The sequence below is a fragment of the Prunus mume genome, linkage group LG1, assembly GCF_029339155.1.
Source record: "Prunus mume cultivar Tortuosa linkage group LG1, ASM2933915v1, whole genome shotgun sequence".
Classification (NCBI taxonomy): domain Eukaryota; kingdom Viridiplantae; phylum Streptophyta; class Magnoliopsida; order Rosales; family Rosaceae; genus Prunus; species Prunus mume.
The window spans coordinates 10,552,747-10,568,065 of NC_142698.1; the positions used below are offsets into that span (position 1 = coordinate 10,552,747).

Genomic DNA, 15,319 nt, shown 5'->3' on the forward strand with positions numbered 1-15,319 from the left:
GTAGGAAACATGAGAGCATTTGTTTTCTTGTTTGTTGTTTGGAGGCTTGGGTCCCTTGCACAGGACCGATATAACGCGTGTTTTCACAACTCTAGAGAGGTGAGGGCTGCTATGAAGGTGATTTACTGGCGATGGCCAGACTTGCTGATGATGTATCATGGCGGAGAGGTGAACGGCAGAGCTAGCCTCAACCATTGACGACGGTGGTGCTCGCACGTTGGTGAAGCCCCCAGTCGTCTTACAAGATATTGTTTTGCTTGAGAATGGATATCTAAGACACAAGCAAAGGGAGCATGTGAGTAATCTATATTATGTTTGTTCTACAAAGTAGATAGCCAACGAAAGGAAAAAGAAAAAGAAAGAGGGAATGCTCTTATCTCTTTATTTCCTCCGGTTTATTATTCTGGTCTTCTTCTTTGGAGGCATTGGTGCAGATAAAGGGCGGCTTAATCCCAAAGAAGTCGCCAATTTATGTAGGGCTTTTTCTTCCGGCAGCTACTACGGGCCGACTGCCGTAAAGGGCAAAATGGAAGAAATTGCCCCTTGAGCCTGAGTTCGAAAATTAAGCCCCAAAATACCTCGAAAAGCGTAGAGCCTTAGGAAGTATTTTGGTTATCTTCACCAATTAGAATAATGGTAACTTGCAGATAGTTTTTGCATGCTAGATAGTCTTTTCAGCTTTCAAGCATGAGTGGCATGTGGCATGGGAGCAAAATCAACATGGGTTTAGCACTAAGAGAGAAATTAGGCTTGGTTTATGAGAAAAGAAAGTGTTTAAGTAAGGAATGAGGTGTTTTGTGAGGAATTCGACTAGGGAAAGAGGAAAAAGAAAGGAGTTCTTCCGCAGCTTGAAAAAACAAATTGGAGAAGAAGATGAACAGTGCACGAGTCTGAGTTTTGCAAGATAGAGAGAAAAGCTTGCTCTCTGCGGTTGTGAGTTGTCTTTGTTGGGTAGGGGAAGGCTCAATTTATAGCTGCCGGAAATCACCAATTTTCAAGAAACCCTAATGGCTTCTACTTACTTTGGCTAAGCTTTTCTTCCTTTCTCCTCCCCTTCTCTGACTTCCCTTTCTTGGCAAAGATTGCTTCAGTGTCTATTTTCATGAATTCAGGGGATTTGGGGGCTCAACATCCTCCTTTCCTTAATGGGAGATTCCACTCTTGGTTTCTGTTTTTTCTTCTTTTCTTTCCTCTTCCTTGGCTGAATCTGACGAAGGAAAAGAGGTGAAAATACATGCTGGTCCAAGGGATGCTTCGACAGCATGCGGGATGGTATTCATCGGTTCTTTGGATGTCTCTGGCTTGAGACTGGTTTCAGCTGACTTTGCTTAAGGAGTCTGCCATCTGCTCTTCACGTGTCCTCCGCTTTCTCAAAAGCCGAGGTTTTTTGTGGGCTATTTTAGGATTTTTATATGGGCCAAGGTGATTTCCTAAGCAAAAGGGCTTTTACTAAACATTGGGCTTCTTAGTTTGGACTTTATTTTGGTTGGGTTGTTTTGCTTGGGTATTGGGCTACTTTTCTTTCTTGTGCTTACCCACATGTTTGGGCCTAAGAAACGGGCTTGAGTCTCGAGGCTCCCAAGCAACCCGAGACTTTCCATTTCTCGGTCCATCAATGGGTCTCATGTTGATTTATCACCATCCATGCCACAACCCACTCAAGCAAGCCCCGGGTATTTGAGTGGCTTGGGGCCCACTTAAGCTTGTGGCGTGATTAGGTGCGGAATGATAATTTCTTGCTTAGCGTGGCATGTCGTTTAGCGTGGCATGTGTGCAAGCGCATATGATGAACTTTCGCATGCCCAAATCGGGTTTCTTCTTGGTAAAGCATCACATTGGGCCGAGAATTTATTTGGGCCGAACCGTGAATATTTTGGGCCTCAACAGCGATATATTTGCAACCCCATTTTTTCAATAAAGTCATGCATGATATCTGTAATTATGATTAATACTTTGTTCAAAAGTATGATGATACTGGGGTTTTGGAACTTATTCCCTAGCAAAGCTTACAATGTTATCGAATCTTGGCATATGGTACATTTGCTTGATCAGGTGGATGAGATTGTCCGGATGGGGAAGTCCACTACCTTGGAGAGCTTGGTAAGATTTTATGATGCAGTTGAAACTCTGTACACTAGGGACTACCTGTGCAAACCTACACCCAGGGACTTCCAACGGCTTCTACAAAAAACCGAAGCTCGAGGATTTCCAGGAATGATTGGTAGCATCGCCTGCATGCACTGACAATGGAAGAATTGCTCAACTTCTTGGCAAAGAGATTATGGAAAGAGGTTTGACCCCTGCAAGGAAAATTCCTGAATCCGTCTCTGCGTGTTGAGGATGAAAAGCTGCAAGCTTGGATTGAGGTTGCAACGAGTGAGGAAGGAGAGGAGTAGAGCAAGTGATATGGGCGAGAGTGGTGGGGATCTGGGGGATGAGGACCATGGGGGGAAAGAGGATGAAAAACCACTATAAGGGTTGGAGATTTCTGTGAAATCCAGGTAAAAGGGGTTGGAGACGAAGGAGAAAACAGAAACAACATAAAAGAAAGGGCATAAAGCCATGGACTACCGAGATAGAGCTCAAAGAAACACCCATTATGGGTGGGAAATTGCAATCGACTCTCAAAACTGGGGGAGATAAGTGTTCCTGAAACTAACAAAGACTATTCTATTCATACCAGATCTATATTTCATTATTTTCCTGGCCCTTTATTTTTCTCCTATTTTAATATCTGTAATTAGTTTCTTTAATCCTAGCTCCAGCATGCCCTCTTATCTCTTTCACTCTCCATTTTATGGCAAGCTTTTGACATGCAAATGCATACGAGATATAATAGTATCTAAAAGGGGTTGGAGAGCAGCCTTCATCCTCTGACTGCTGGTGCAATGTACTTGAACTAAAGACTCCATCACACCCATATCACAGCCGAAAGCACCTCAAATAGCGGATGCCTACATATCCAGGATTTGGTGCTCGTTCCGTCCAGAGATGATCAGAACCGGGTTAGCTTATCTTGATTGGCTATATTGGTGCTGCTGAATTTGGGCACATGTACGCTTGGGAAAAAAGAAAGATATATATATATATATATATATTTTCTACAATGATTTAGCGTTTAATATTTTATTCGAGATATATTTTTTACAAGGAAATCGATAGTTGACAATGTGTCAGATCAAATACTGACAAAATAAAGAAGGCAATATTCCATAAAGGCGTTTAGCCCAACTAATTATTCGCATTAATTCAGTAATATACCATTCCGTTTAATAGTCTCCTTACGAAGTCTTCAAGGCTTGGTAGCAGCCAAAGTGTTTCCAATGTCAATCACAAATCGGTATCTAACATCGTTTTTTGCGAGACGATCCAATGCTGTATTCAGATAATCCATTGAGATAAGCTCAATTTCTGCTGTTATGTTGTGTTTTGCTGCGAAATCAATCATCTCCTGAGTTTCCTTAGTCCCTCCAATTCCACTACCTGCCACTATCTTCCTTCCTGCACTCACATGTTTGTAATAGTTTTAATAAGACATTAATAAGAAAAATTATCTTTACAGATTATGTGGAAACATCATGTGCTTATATTGATCATGTTGATTTTTGTCGAAACATGTCGCCCAAATTTATAGTTTAACAAGAAAACATTATCCTACACGTCAAATTACATATATATATCCTGGGGTTTTATGCTTACCCATGATTAATGGAAACACAGGCAGCTCAAGTGGCTTTTCTGGTGCACCCACCAGAATGAGCTTCCCATGTGACTTCAAAAGGCCAATCAGGGGAACAATCGGATGCACAGCAGAAACTGTGTCAATGATGCCATCAAATGTGCCCATGGCAGCCTGCAATTGAAACCCAAAATATATTTGTACCGAACAATTACAACTAATTAAAGATCCTAAACAATACCAAAACATATATATTACAAATGGGCTAGAAAAATAATTGTTAACCTGCATTTGATCCTGGTCACGGCTAACTAAAAACTCATCAGCACCCAAATGGTTCAAAGCTTCATCTTTCTTGCTAGGGGAGGTACTAATCACAGTCACCTTTGCCCCAAGCGCCTTGGCAAATTTCACTCCAACATGACCAAGCCCGCCAAGGCCTACAATGCCAACATGCTTCCCAGGTTCTCCTAACCCAAAATATTTCAAGGGGCTATAGACTGTGATCCCAGCACAAAGCAGAGGAGCCCCAGCATCCAGTGGCATGTTCTCAGGGAAACGTACAATGTAACGCTCACTGGCAACCATTGTGTCTGAGTAGCCTCCATAAGTTAGTGTTCCGTCGTGGTAAATGGCGCCGTAGGTAAGTATGATTTTGGGGCAGTAATTTTCAAGGTGGTTGTTGCAGTTCTCGCATGAATGGCAAGCACCAACCATCACACCTACGCCCACTTTTTCTCCCACTTTTACTTTCTTCACCTTGCTTCCCACTTCTGTCACTTCACCCACAATCTCGTGCCTGATGCAGCCATCCATGTTAAATTACTTTTCTTTTTGTTTTGTTTTGCGTTTTTACTTATCCTGGAGATCGCAAGAGTTTAGATGTTTTTAGGGCTTGTCCAATATAGACTCCTATATTTTCTATTTCCTAGACATATACCCATCACTCTATAAATCTATGTGTAGAATCCAATTTCAAATTTAAATGACCAGTAGGATATAAGAGGTCGTAGTATTTCTATGTTTTTACATCGTTGCCACTAAACTTCATATTTTATTTATAATTTTATTTCAAGCATTTCATTAACTGCCATAATTGTAATTAATATACTCCCTATTAATAGCATATCAATCACCCCATTTCTTTTAGTTGTCATTCCCTCTCACATCTCGCCCACTAAAATTGCAAACAAAAAAAAAAAAAATCTGTAAATTACATATCCAATAATGTACCTATGAAAAATATAATATAAATATATACATATAAAATATAGGTATATTATTTAAAAAAAAAAAAAAAACAAAATCAGTTACTTTGTAATTGCGTATATTTTTCATAATTAAAAATAGGTACACAATAATTTATATAAAATATAGGTACATTATTTACCCACAGGTAAATTATTTTACAATATACCTGTAAATGTGTATAGGTACATTATTTGGAGAGGAAAAATAGGTACATTATTAGAGGAAAAAATAGGTACGTTATTTGGAGAGAGAAAATAGGTTCATTTAAAAAAATTGCTTTTAATAAAACAAATAATAGGTACTTTATTCAGAGAAAAAAGGCTATATTATTTATAGAAAAAAATAGGTACATTAATTAGATAAATAATAGGTACTTTATTCGTAGTAGGTATATTATTCAAATGGTAGGTACATTGGATGACATATAATACCTAAATCGTAATGTAAGTACATTAAAATTAATGTAGGTATATTGGATGTCGTATAATGTAGGTATATTGGAATAGATAATTATGTACACTTTTCATACTAGGTAAATTATATTTTTCATAAAACAAACAAGTAATAGGTACATTATTTTTTCAACATAATCAGTATGTACAGTTTTATTCATAAACAATTATAAAGTGAATTATTAGTCATGTATAATTCATAAAAAGAAAATAACATAAACATTTTATTAAACAAACCGATTACCCAAATTTGAATTTATTGTTAAATTTTTTTAAAATGTTTCAAAATTAATTCTTACATCCATTACAACCATTTGGAGATCTTTTCAAATTCAACATCTGTCATTATATAAAATCCAATTAAAAACTATTTCCATATTGATTACTATATTAATATACAAAATGCAATAATGGCTTAGTTGGGGGTATTTTTGGAATCTGAAAAGTACAATAAATCAGATTTTATGCTTAATTAGGTAACTTGCTGAGTTAGATCCTAGTCATGGGTTTTTACTTATACAAATTGGGTATTATTTATAGGAACAAAAAGTGAAGGGTTTTAGGTACGGCAAATTGAATTTGAAGGGTGTAAGCCAAATTTACTAATGTTTTTAATCCATACTGTCATAGATGCTAATCTTATCAAATATATATGTTTTCGGAGTTCTTAGTAAAATAGCCCAAAACCAATCTGTTCTCTAATAAATAGGGATACCAAGTTGTGTACCATCTCTCTCTCTAATAGAGGTGGAACTCCAGTGTATTGGTGGGTTCCACCTCTATTAGAGAGATGATACACAAGGTGATGTCTAAAGATGGTCTTCCTAGCATGACCCGTTCTCTAAAATAGATAGTGCAAATATGTCATATAACGTTCCTATACCCACTCTCTTGAAAAAAAAAAATCTCATTTCCGCCTTCGTACATTTAATATTAAAACCAAGAGTTCCTCATCCCCACCCCGTTATTAAAATAGCAAGAAGAAAATAATTTTTGAAGGAGAAAAAAAAATTAGAAACTATGTTATACTAGAGCAACATGCAATACAAATTTTTTGTTTTAGACTTATATTTTTTTACGTATTATTTTATTCAATATATTTCATATGTGGAATGTAAAATTTGGTGGAAGTCCTAGGGCACAACTAGAAATCACTTAATAATATATCCATATGAAATATAAGTAATAATATCTATATATATAAAGCAAAAGGCAGAGAATTGTAAAACATTCAAAATACTAGAAAATGTCTTGGTTAACAAACATTAAGAATTGAAATTATTAATTAAATGAGGATAATATGGTAAATTCATACTTTTTCATGTTTAAAAAAATTAAAAATAAAAAAAATTAGATAATAAATATTATTTTTATGGAACATAACTATCCATTATACCCAAAAATAAAGTAAAGAGAAGATAATCAAAGTTTGATATTATACTTACCCAGGAACTATAGGGTATACAGAGAAGCCCCAATCATTCTTGATGCTGTGAAGGTCAGAGTGGCATATGCCACAGAACAACACCTTAAACCGCACGTCCTCATCACCTGTTGCCCTGCATATATATATATATATATATATATATATATCATTTCAATACTGTTAATGATGATTGAAAATGGCCTTGATATACAGACTAATAGTCTCAAATTCGAACCCCCATGGCACTGTGGTAGTGTGTGTGTGTGTAAAACCTCCTTCTCTGTACTTTAGACTATCGCTTGTACTAAGAAAAAATCTGAAAAATAAAGCCCCCTTTGTTTCTGGATTTGAAAACAAGTTATCACCTTCTGGAGAAGTTAAAGGGAGAGAGATGCCCCGATGTGCTGTCTCTGGCAGCCCAGCCAAATGCTATAACAGGATGCTCTTGTTCTGGGGCCTTTGCCATTTTTGTTGCACAGAGAAACTAATAAGGAGAGTTACTTGACTATAAGGTGGAGACTTGGTTTGCTTTACGAATTATAACTAAAAGCTTTGGTACGTATAAATAGTGAGAAAGAGGGGTTGTCCACTTGCCTGGGTGACCTGTTTATAACAAGTACAACGTAAGAGCTGGAAATTTCAAATATATACGGTAGTTGCACGTCATCATCCAACAAAAAAAACAGTAAAGGAAAGAGAAGACTATTTAATCTTTTGATGATTACTCTTGAAATTATATCTTTAGAATTCCAAAAAAATTCAACTAAAATTAAAAGTTGGGTTGGTTTGGTTTGACTTCTCTAGAAACCACTTTTCCTCGTAAGCATTTCAATAAAAAAAAAACTATTTTTATTATAAAAACGTTGAAATTTTTATATATAAGACATCCAAAAGTACTTAATAGTGCTTCTCCACAAAATGTTTATATGACCGATAAGCACTTCTAAAATTTTTTCCAAACATTGTCAGAAACGCTTTCAGTTGTCATAAAGCCTTTCTAGAAACACTTCCAAACAAGCTCATATTATTTTCGATAACAACATTTTACCCTTATAGCTCATGTCCAGTGTTCGAACCCTCTCCCCCAATATCACTCATAAAATAAAATAAAAATAGCGACATTCTACCGGCCCTTGTGGTACCACGTCCTATTGGTCCGGGATTCAATGACAGTAGGTACATTATTCTCTACAAGAGCCAAAATGACAAAGTGTCTATTCATATTTATTTTTGACTATACCATCCATTCCGATTAATTTAAAAAGAAGAAGAAGAAGACTAGCGATTATAATAAAACATTAGACGTGCCACGACCTGGCTGGAATAATTCAATAACATATCGTGCAACGTTACTAAATATACTACTATGTATTGAACAATAAAAGTTGCAATAATACTTTCTTAAATAATAGTTTTGGGTGTCTGACCAACCAAAAAAGAAGTAGTTTCTGAGTGCGTAAGTCGTACAGTTATTTGGTTTTTTTTTAAGTGGTTGGTATGGTTAAAAATAATCTTTTGGTGGAGGATTTTTTACGCTAAGTGAAGGTCGTTGGGTTACGAACTTAATTATGATGTTATCCCCAGCCAACGTGACTGTTTTTACATTCAAGTAATGTTTTTGGCACTTGAGTTCTTATTTGAGATATCAAATTAAACACCGACGAAACAAACCCTGCAATGCATAACTCCAAGCACTTGGATGATGAATTTTCATTCTTCTCCTGCCTAGTCTTCAAGACTTGGTAGCAGCCAAGGTGTTCCCAACATCGATTACAAATCGGTATCTAACATCGTTCTTAGCAAGACGCTCCATTGCTGTATTCACATACTCCATTGAAATTACCTCAATATCTGCCGTTATGTTGTGTTTTGCTGCGAAATCAATCATCTCCTGTGTCTCCTTCATGCCTCCAATTCCACTACCCGCCAGCACCTTCCTTCCTGTATTCACACTTTGATTTTAGGTTCTAGAGTGTCTAGATCAAAATAATTGACAAGATACATACATACATTCATTCTTACCCACGATTAAAGGAAACACAGCGAGCTCAAGTGGCTTTTCTGGTGCACCTAGTAGAATAAGCTTCCCATGAGACTTCAAAAGACCAATCAATGGCACAATGGGATGCACAGCAGAGACTGTGTCAATGATGCCATCCAATGTGCCCATGGCAGCCTGCAATTGAAAACCCCAATATATAGGATTAGGCATATAAATTTATGCATATACTATATTTCTAATTCCTCTGATTAAATACATTAATGAAAATTAATCCGATCTCTCAAACTTAAAAGCAGGAAGAACAACAAAGGGAAACATATCATAAACTGGCTAGAAAATTTAACCTGCATTTGGTCCTGGTCGCTGCTAACCAAGAATGAATGAGCACCAAGTTGATTCAAAGCTTCATCTTTCTTGCTAGGGGAAGTACTAATCACAGTCACTTTTGCCCCAAGTGCCTTTGCAAATTTGACACCCACATGCCCAAGCCCACCAAGCCCTACAATGCCAACATGCTTACCTGGCTCTGCCAAGCCAAAATATTTCAAGGGACTATAAACTGTGATCCCAGCACAAAGTAGAGGAGCACCAGCATCCAGTGGCATATTCTCAGGGAAACGCACGATGTAGTGCTCGTTGGCGACCATCGAATCTGAGTAGCCTCCATATGTGAGTGTTCCATCGGTGTAAACGGAACCGTAGGTAGGTACCATTTTGGGGCAGTAGTTTTCAAGGTCATTGTTGCAGTTGTCGCAGGCATGGCAAGCACCAACCATACAACCCACACCAACTTTATCTCCCACTTTCACTTTCTTCACTTTGCTTCCCACTTCTGTCACTTCCCCAACAATCTCGTGCCTGCAAATTAGCCAATTTAAATTCCAATGGGGTCTGGTAATACTCGTACTGTATTGAAAAAACGAGACTACAAATGGATCTCACTGCAAAATAAAGAGTAATTATGGTGGGAGATTAACGTCGTCAAGTTATAATATTTGCCCATAGATTCCCGGAGACACTATGATTTTTTTTCTTCATGTACTACATATGTGATATCTCTCTACAAAAGTAGGAATTGCTAATTCTGATCACCTCTACTTTTCTTACTAAAATTATACAGAAGTATCCAAATGCTAACTATCTTAGAAAAAGAAATAATCCTCAAATGTTTAAAAACTCAGCAAAAGGCTGTACCTAAACGACATCAATACATGTATAAGTCCAAAAATAAGCATGACATCACACTAGTACCAAGATAAAGGTGTCAAAAAAATAATAGTTAAAGTTCAACACTCTCAATCTTGTCGTTTCCACTAAGCCAAATATTGCTACTGGCTGAGATTGTGTACTCGTGTTCAGCATCTCCAGGGATGAGGCGAAAGGAAGTCAAACCTTGTCAAATCAGCAATCATAAGCTCAAAGGAAATAGACAAATAGATGGGTAAACTATACACACTTTCGCCAACAAGTTAATGACTTACTTGCTTTTTATAATAAAATATCATCGCCACTTTCTCATGTTCATTTTTTCATAAAATATGATAGCAAATGTAAAAGATGAAAATAAATGGATTGTATAACTTCATGACAGACGAATCACGGTTTGATATAATATGTATAAATAGTTTATTAAAATTACAAAAAGAAAAAGTTTTGCACACATATATGTAACTTTAATTTATATATATACAAGAATGAATTACTTTTTACATGTTTATTAACAGAGAAGAAAATAAAAGAAAATACAAAAGGAGGATAATAAAAAGTAGTTTGATGGTTATAGTACGTACCCCGGAACCATAGGGTACACAGAGAAGCCCCATTCATTCTTGATGCTGTGAAGGTCGGAGTGGCAAATCCCACAATACAACACCTTCAACCTCACATCCTCGTCGCCTGTTGCTCTGTGTATATGTATATCGACAGAAATTATGTGGAAACACAAATTGGGGAAAAACTATATATATAAATTAAAAATCTGAAAATAAATTAGATGAATATTTACCTTCTGGAGAAGTTAAAGGGAGAGAGATGCCCAGATGCGTCTCTGGCAGCCCAGCCAAAGGCCTTCACAGGATGCTCTTCTTCAGGGGACTTTGCCATTTTCGACGCACTGAGAAGCCCAAGTGTGTCGAATCTCTGAAGACAAAGTATGTTGAGTGATCATGAAAAGCTCGAAGTTTGGATATAAATAGACTGAAAGTGGGTGGTAGGGCCCGCAGGCATGATATTAGTGTTTCCATTCCACTTCTTCTTTTTTTCTTTGGTCAACAGTGTTTCCACTTTAGTTGGGTGAAGTGATTAACAAAATATTTCCACGTGTTACCCAAGTGACTAGGTCCACGAGTTCGGTAATGCCTTTGAGCACCATCCTTAGAGGGCTCGAGGGTTCCAGTCCTGTAAAGATCCTTCTGGAGAAAGCTTTCCTTAAACAGTGCTCCGACTCGGAATGGTAACCCACTAACTATCATTTTTATAACCAAAAAAATAATATATATATATATATTTACACGTGTTCTTTCGAGTTGAGTCCTATCATTTATTAAAACATATATGTATATATATATATATATATATATTTAAACAATTTCACCCTTTACATTTTATTTATGTTTTTACACGTCTACCATTTACTATCATTTAGCTATCTTTTTATTTTTTTTCCTATTGCCAAAAGTTTTGAGTCCTATTGACTTGGCCAAAATCACATCCATAATGCAAGATGTATATTTAAAGGTGTAAAAATCACTTTTACATTTCCATTTGCGCTTCTTGCTTGTGGGAGGCATTGACCAGAATGTCACAAATAAAATGTACATGTATTAAAACATAGTTTTATTTGTTTTATAATTCTATTAAATATACTTCCAACAACATACAATATCAATGAAACATTGAGACTTGAAATTGAAGTATACAAGTCTTCATGGCTTGGTAGCAGCTAGAGTGTTTCCAACGTCAATGACAAATCGGTATCTAACATCGTTTTTAGCAAGACGTTTCATTGCTGTGTTCACGTAATCCATTGAAATAACATCAATCTCTGCCGTTATGTTGTGTTTTGCTGTAAAATCAATCATCTATGGTGTCTCCTTCATACCCCCAACTGCATTACTGGCCACCAATTTCCTTCCTACATATTCACATATTTAAATATGTTAGGCTCTCTAAGCAAAATTTGATAAGATTGGTATAAATTTTTCCATGAAATACAATGCATAAAATGGCAAACGTATTTATGAGTAAATGGTAGACGGGTAACTCAAGTGGCTTATCCGGTGCACCCACCATAATAAGCTTCCCATGAGACTTCAAAAGGTCAATCAAGGGTGAAATTGCATGCACAGCAGAGACTGTGTCAATGATGCCATCAAACGTGCCCATGGCAGCCTATAATCAAAATTCAATGTGTACCAAATAATTACAACAACAACGATAACAGACTAAGAAACAAGTAATGGTAATGCTTCAAAAACTTGGACACAATAAGGCGCAGGAATGTTTATGAAAACATCACCACCAAAAGCCTTGGTATATATAGTATTCTGTCTGTGTTGGCTGACGTGATGGGTGAGGTGTAGGTAGGGGTGGTTGCGGTTGGTAATCGCGAATTTTACTCAAACCACAAACCGACCGACTATTTGCGGTTTGGTGATTTTGAAACCGCAAACCGACCGCGTTTTGCGGTGATTGATGCGATAAACCGCAAAATGCGATTTGTTATCGCGAATTAGCGGTTTAAAACCGCGAAGTTCTCAAGCATTCACAAAAATATAAATTCACAACCTAAATAAATAAATACACAACCTCAATTTCTCAAACATATATAAATTCACAATCTCATCAACTTCTCAAGCATTCACAACCTAAGAAAATTAAAGTTACAATTTCAAGCATTCCAATTAAAGTTAAACTTCTCAAGCATTCCAATTCCAAATCCTTTAAAGTTATAAACCAAAAGGAAAATGCAAAGCAAAATGAATTAAAGTTACAACAAAAAGAAAAATTCAATTCAAAGTTAATTAAAGTTACAAACTAAAAGGAAAATGCAATGTACCAATGTTACAAACTAAAGTTATAAACTCAAGTGTTGGTGGTGAGTGGATTTGAAGAACCCCGTTGTGTTGTTTGAGCACCAATGTTATTTACAAATAAAACAACATAGTGTAGTACATTTTATTATAAGAAGAAGCATAAATAACATTAGTATAAATAAACTAATTACTTATCAAGTTGTCATATGTTCTATTTCCTTATAAAATTCAACTTCATCATCCGTGTGGCTATATTTGCGGTTTGCGGTAACCGCAAGTAATTTGAAAATCAAATATCAGAACTGCAACGCAAATGCGGTTCGGTTCTTAATACCGCAAATGCGATTCGGTTTAAGCGATTGCGGTTTCATTATGTAAATTATCGGTTGGTTTTGCGGTTTTGATTTTTCGATTTAAAATGCCACCCCTAGGTGTAGCTGCTAGTGAAATTGTTTGACCATAAAGTGACATATACACATTCAACGAATATGCGTCTTTGGGTAGAAGCTAGCTAAATTTGTACCCGACCGAAACTTGTTAATAATTCTAGGTGGCATTTTGGACGAAAAACCGAAAAATCGCAAAAATCAACCGATAATTTATCGAAATAAAACCGCAATCATGTAAACTGAACCGCATTTGTATTAAGAACGAACTGCATTTGCGGTTAGCGGTTGAGTATTTGATACTCAAATACAGCGGTTACCGCATAAACCGCAAAGTATAGCCGCACGGCTATACTCTACAGCCTTATTTCCATTTAATTGTATGTAGCCTTATCTCTAGCCGTTAGATGCAATTGCGATCTCACTCTCACTGATTCTCATTCGACTCTCTCTCTCTCTCTCAACTCTGAAAATACGCTTCTCTCTCACAAACCCGAATCAAACCCATCTCTCTCTCTCTCTCTCTCTCTCTCTCTCTCTCTCTCTCTCTCTCTCTCTCTCTCTCTCTCTATCTATCTATCTCAATCTCTTCTCTCTCAACTGAACCTCCAAAGCACGCTCAGTCCAACTCAAGCTCTTCTCTATCTCTCTCTCAGTCTCAAGCTCAACAGCCGTTCTCGGTGATAGGGTGTTCCTAGGCAAACAGTCCGCCCACCATCACTGACCACTCTCAAACCCGTCGGCCACCACTATAACCAGTTTTGGAGGTAAATTATGGTGTTCCTAATTTCTGAAATTAATTGTTTCAAAGATAGGGTTTTAGATTTTAATTGGGAATTTGTAATGTTAAATTTGATGGGATTTTTAGGTCAGAGAAACCAAACCTATAATGGCAATCGAAATCAAAACCCTTGAACTGAGTTTGTTGATGGGATTTTAGTGGCTATAGAGTTTAGACATTCATCATTTTATTTTTATACCTACAGACAGAACCTATCTCACTAATGGAAAAATAAGTAGTCTTTGGATCCATTAAGACAAACCGGTTATTGATTTTTGCAGGGATTGTTGCCGAAGTGAAACTGTTTGGAGATTTCTGTTTTAAGCTTGGAGCATTTGGTTTTGCAAAGGGTAAGTTCTGTATTTTTGTATTTGGTTTCAGCTTGGTTTTGAATCTGTTATCTTAATTCTGGAATCTGTTAATGTTAATTCTGGGATATGTTAATGTTGTTTTGAATATGTGAATCATTAATGTTATTAATATTCTTTTATGTTGTTGCTTTTGTGTTGTGTTGTGTTATAGATGGAGTCTAGCCACTCTTTTAATAAAATGTACTAAACTATGTTATTTTATTTACAAATTTATAAATAAACCCAATCCTAGACATGTATTTATAAAAAAACCCAAGCACTATTTAAACATAGAAACACACCCAAAATTTATAAATAGGTTTTGAGTGTGTGTAATGATGGGTTTTGGGTGTGTTTATAAAGTGTTTTGGGTGTTGGGTTTTTTATAATTTCAACCTCCATTTTGGGTGTTTTAGTGAAACTCCCTATTTTATTTGTAGATAGCATTGGTGCTTAAACAACACAACGGGGTTCTTCAAATCCACTCACCACCAACACTTGAGTTTGTAACTTTAGTGTGTAACATTAGTGCATTGCATTTTCCTTTTATATTGTAACTTTAATTAACTTTGAATTGAATTTTTCTTTTTGGTTGTAACTTTAATTCATTTTGCTTTGCATTTTGCTTTTGGTTTGTAACTTTAAAGAATTTGGAATTGGAATGCTTGAGAAGTATAACTTTAATTGAAATGCTTGGAATTGTAACTTTAATTTTCTTTAGGTTGTCAATTTATAATATGCTTGAGGAGATTGTGAATTTATAATATGTTTGAGAAGTTGAGGTTGTGTATTTATTTATTTAGGTCGTGAATTCATATTTTTTGTGAATGCTTGAGAACTTGCGGTTATCGTCATACCGCAAATAGTCGGTCGGTTCGCGGTTTAGACAAAAATTCACGTTACAACCGCAACCACCCCTAAATAATTCTAATAGACTTGCCGAAAAAGAAAGAGTTTG

At 36.3% G+C, this 15,319-nt stretch overlaps 2 protein-coding genes across 3 annotated transcripts; both read right to left on the reverse strand.

Annotated features, from left to right (window-relative positions):
• Window positions 1–3,060: 3,060 nt before the first annotated feature.
• LOC103335314 (putative mannitol dehydrogenase) lies at window positions 3,061–7,336 on the reverse strand. Its single transcript, XM_008238329.2, has 5 exons — window positions 7,174–7,336; window positions 6,828–6,941; window positions 3,965–4,478; window positions 3,700–3,853; window positions 3,061–3,501 (listed from the first exon to the last, which is right to left on the reverse strand). Exons 1-5 carry the CDS (start codon window positions 7,272–7,274, stop codon window positions 3,293–3,295), a joined length of 1,092 nt encoding a protein of 363 aa, XP_008236551.2. The 5' UTR covers window positions 7,275–7,336; the 3' UTR covers window positions 3,061–3,292.
• A 1,021-nt stretch (window positions 7,337–8,357) lies between these two features.
• On the reverse strand, window positions 8,358–10,977 carry LOC103335323 (8-hydroxygeraniol dehydrogenase-like). Of its 2 annotated transcripts, none has more exons than XM_008238335.3 (5): window positions 10,816–10,977; window positions 10,601–10,714; window positions 9,155–9,668; window positions 8,831–8,984; window positions 8,358–8,749 (listed from the first exon to the last, which is right to left on the reverse strand). In XM_008238335.3, the coding sequence occupies exons 1-5, from the start codon at window positions 10,911–10,913 to the stop codon at window positions 8,541–8,543; spliced, it is 1,089 nt and encodes a 362-aa protein (XP_008236557.2). In that variant the 5' UTR covers window positions 10,914–10,977; the 3' UTR covers window positions 8,358–8,540. The 2 variants fall into 2 exon arrangements, with proteins under 2 accessions (XP_008236557.2, XP_088897848.1); XM_089041722.1 differs by having other exon boundaries at window positions 8,608–8,745; window positions 8,819–8,984.
• Window positions 10,978–15,319: the final 4,342 nt, after the last annotated feature.